Raw genomic sequence first — 583 nt, 5'->3', positions numbered from 1 at the left:
TTAAAAGGAAAAAGAACCACTGCTCGAGTCTCTATTCATCCGAATTTTAATGTCAACAAGTTTTTCTGTCACTTGCGAATGTTTCTTTATTCATATTATTTGCCTGTCTCCGAAAGAGATCAAACTCTTCATTACATTTCTAGAACTACTGAAAATATTATATGGTAGTTTTTATGTGTTTCACATTATTTCCAATTAATTTTGCTTCGATTCCGGTATTGACTAGGCTGTATTAATGGTCTTTCACTTTAATTCATGCACTACCACAATCTTCAAAGAGAAACAGTAATGTGGTGTTCTTAAACAACTCAACTATATATGAACCGTAGAGAATTATTGTTTATATGATCATACCTTGCGTATCACATTGCCTGAATTAAAAGTTCCCGCGCAATGTACAGCAATATGATTAAGCAGAAGAAGGTAAAGTAGTTCTTAGTAGTATAAATCTTTCTGTATATCTTTATGTGCATATAAACGCCCATCTCCGAACAAAAAACTCCCCGGGCAGATGTACCCATCCAGTTTAATCAAAACACTTTACCTGACGTAAAAAGTCCTTAGGATTAATGACAAAACCACA

The 583-nt window shown here is 33.8% G+C and overlaps 1 protein-coding gene across 1 annotated transcript in view; it reads right to left on the bottom strand.

Annotated features, from left to right (window-relative positions):
- Nucleotides 1-583, bottom strand: part of LOC119592353 — a 60,470-nt gene that overhangs the window by 399 nt on the left and 59,488 nt on the right. Inside the window, exon 3 of the mRNA XM_037941180.1 lies at nt 355-371. Coding sequence (XP_037797108.1) covers nt 355-371 — 17 coding nt within the window. The remainder of the gene's footprint in view (nt 1-354; nt 372-583) is intronic.

This window comes from Penaeus monodon, chromosome 30 (genome assembly GCF_015228065.2).
Source record: "Penaeus monodon isolate SGIC_2016 chromosome 30, NSTDA_Pmon_1, whole genome shotgun sequence".
Classification (NCBI taxonomy): domain Eukaryota; kingdom Metazoa; phylum Arthropoda; class Malacostraca; order Decapoda; family Penaeidae; genus Penaeus; species Penaeus monodon.
The sequence above is the reverse complement of the archived record's forward strand: the minus strand, read 5'-3'. Positions and strand labels throughout refer to the sequence as shown.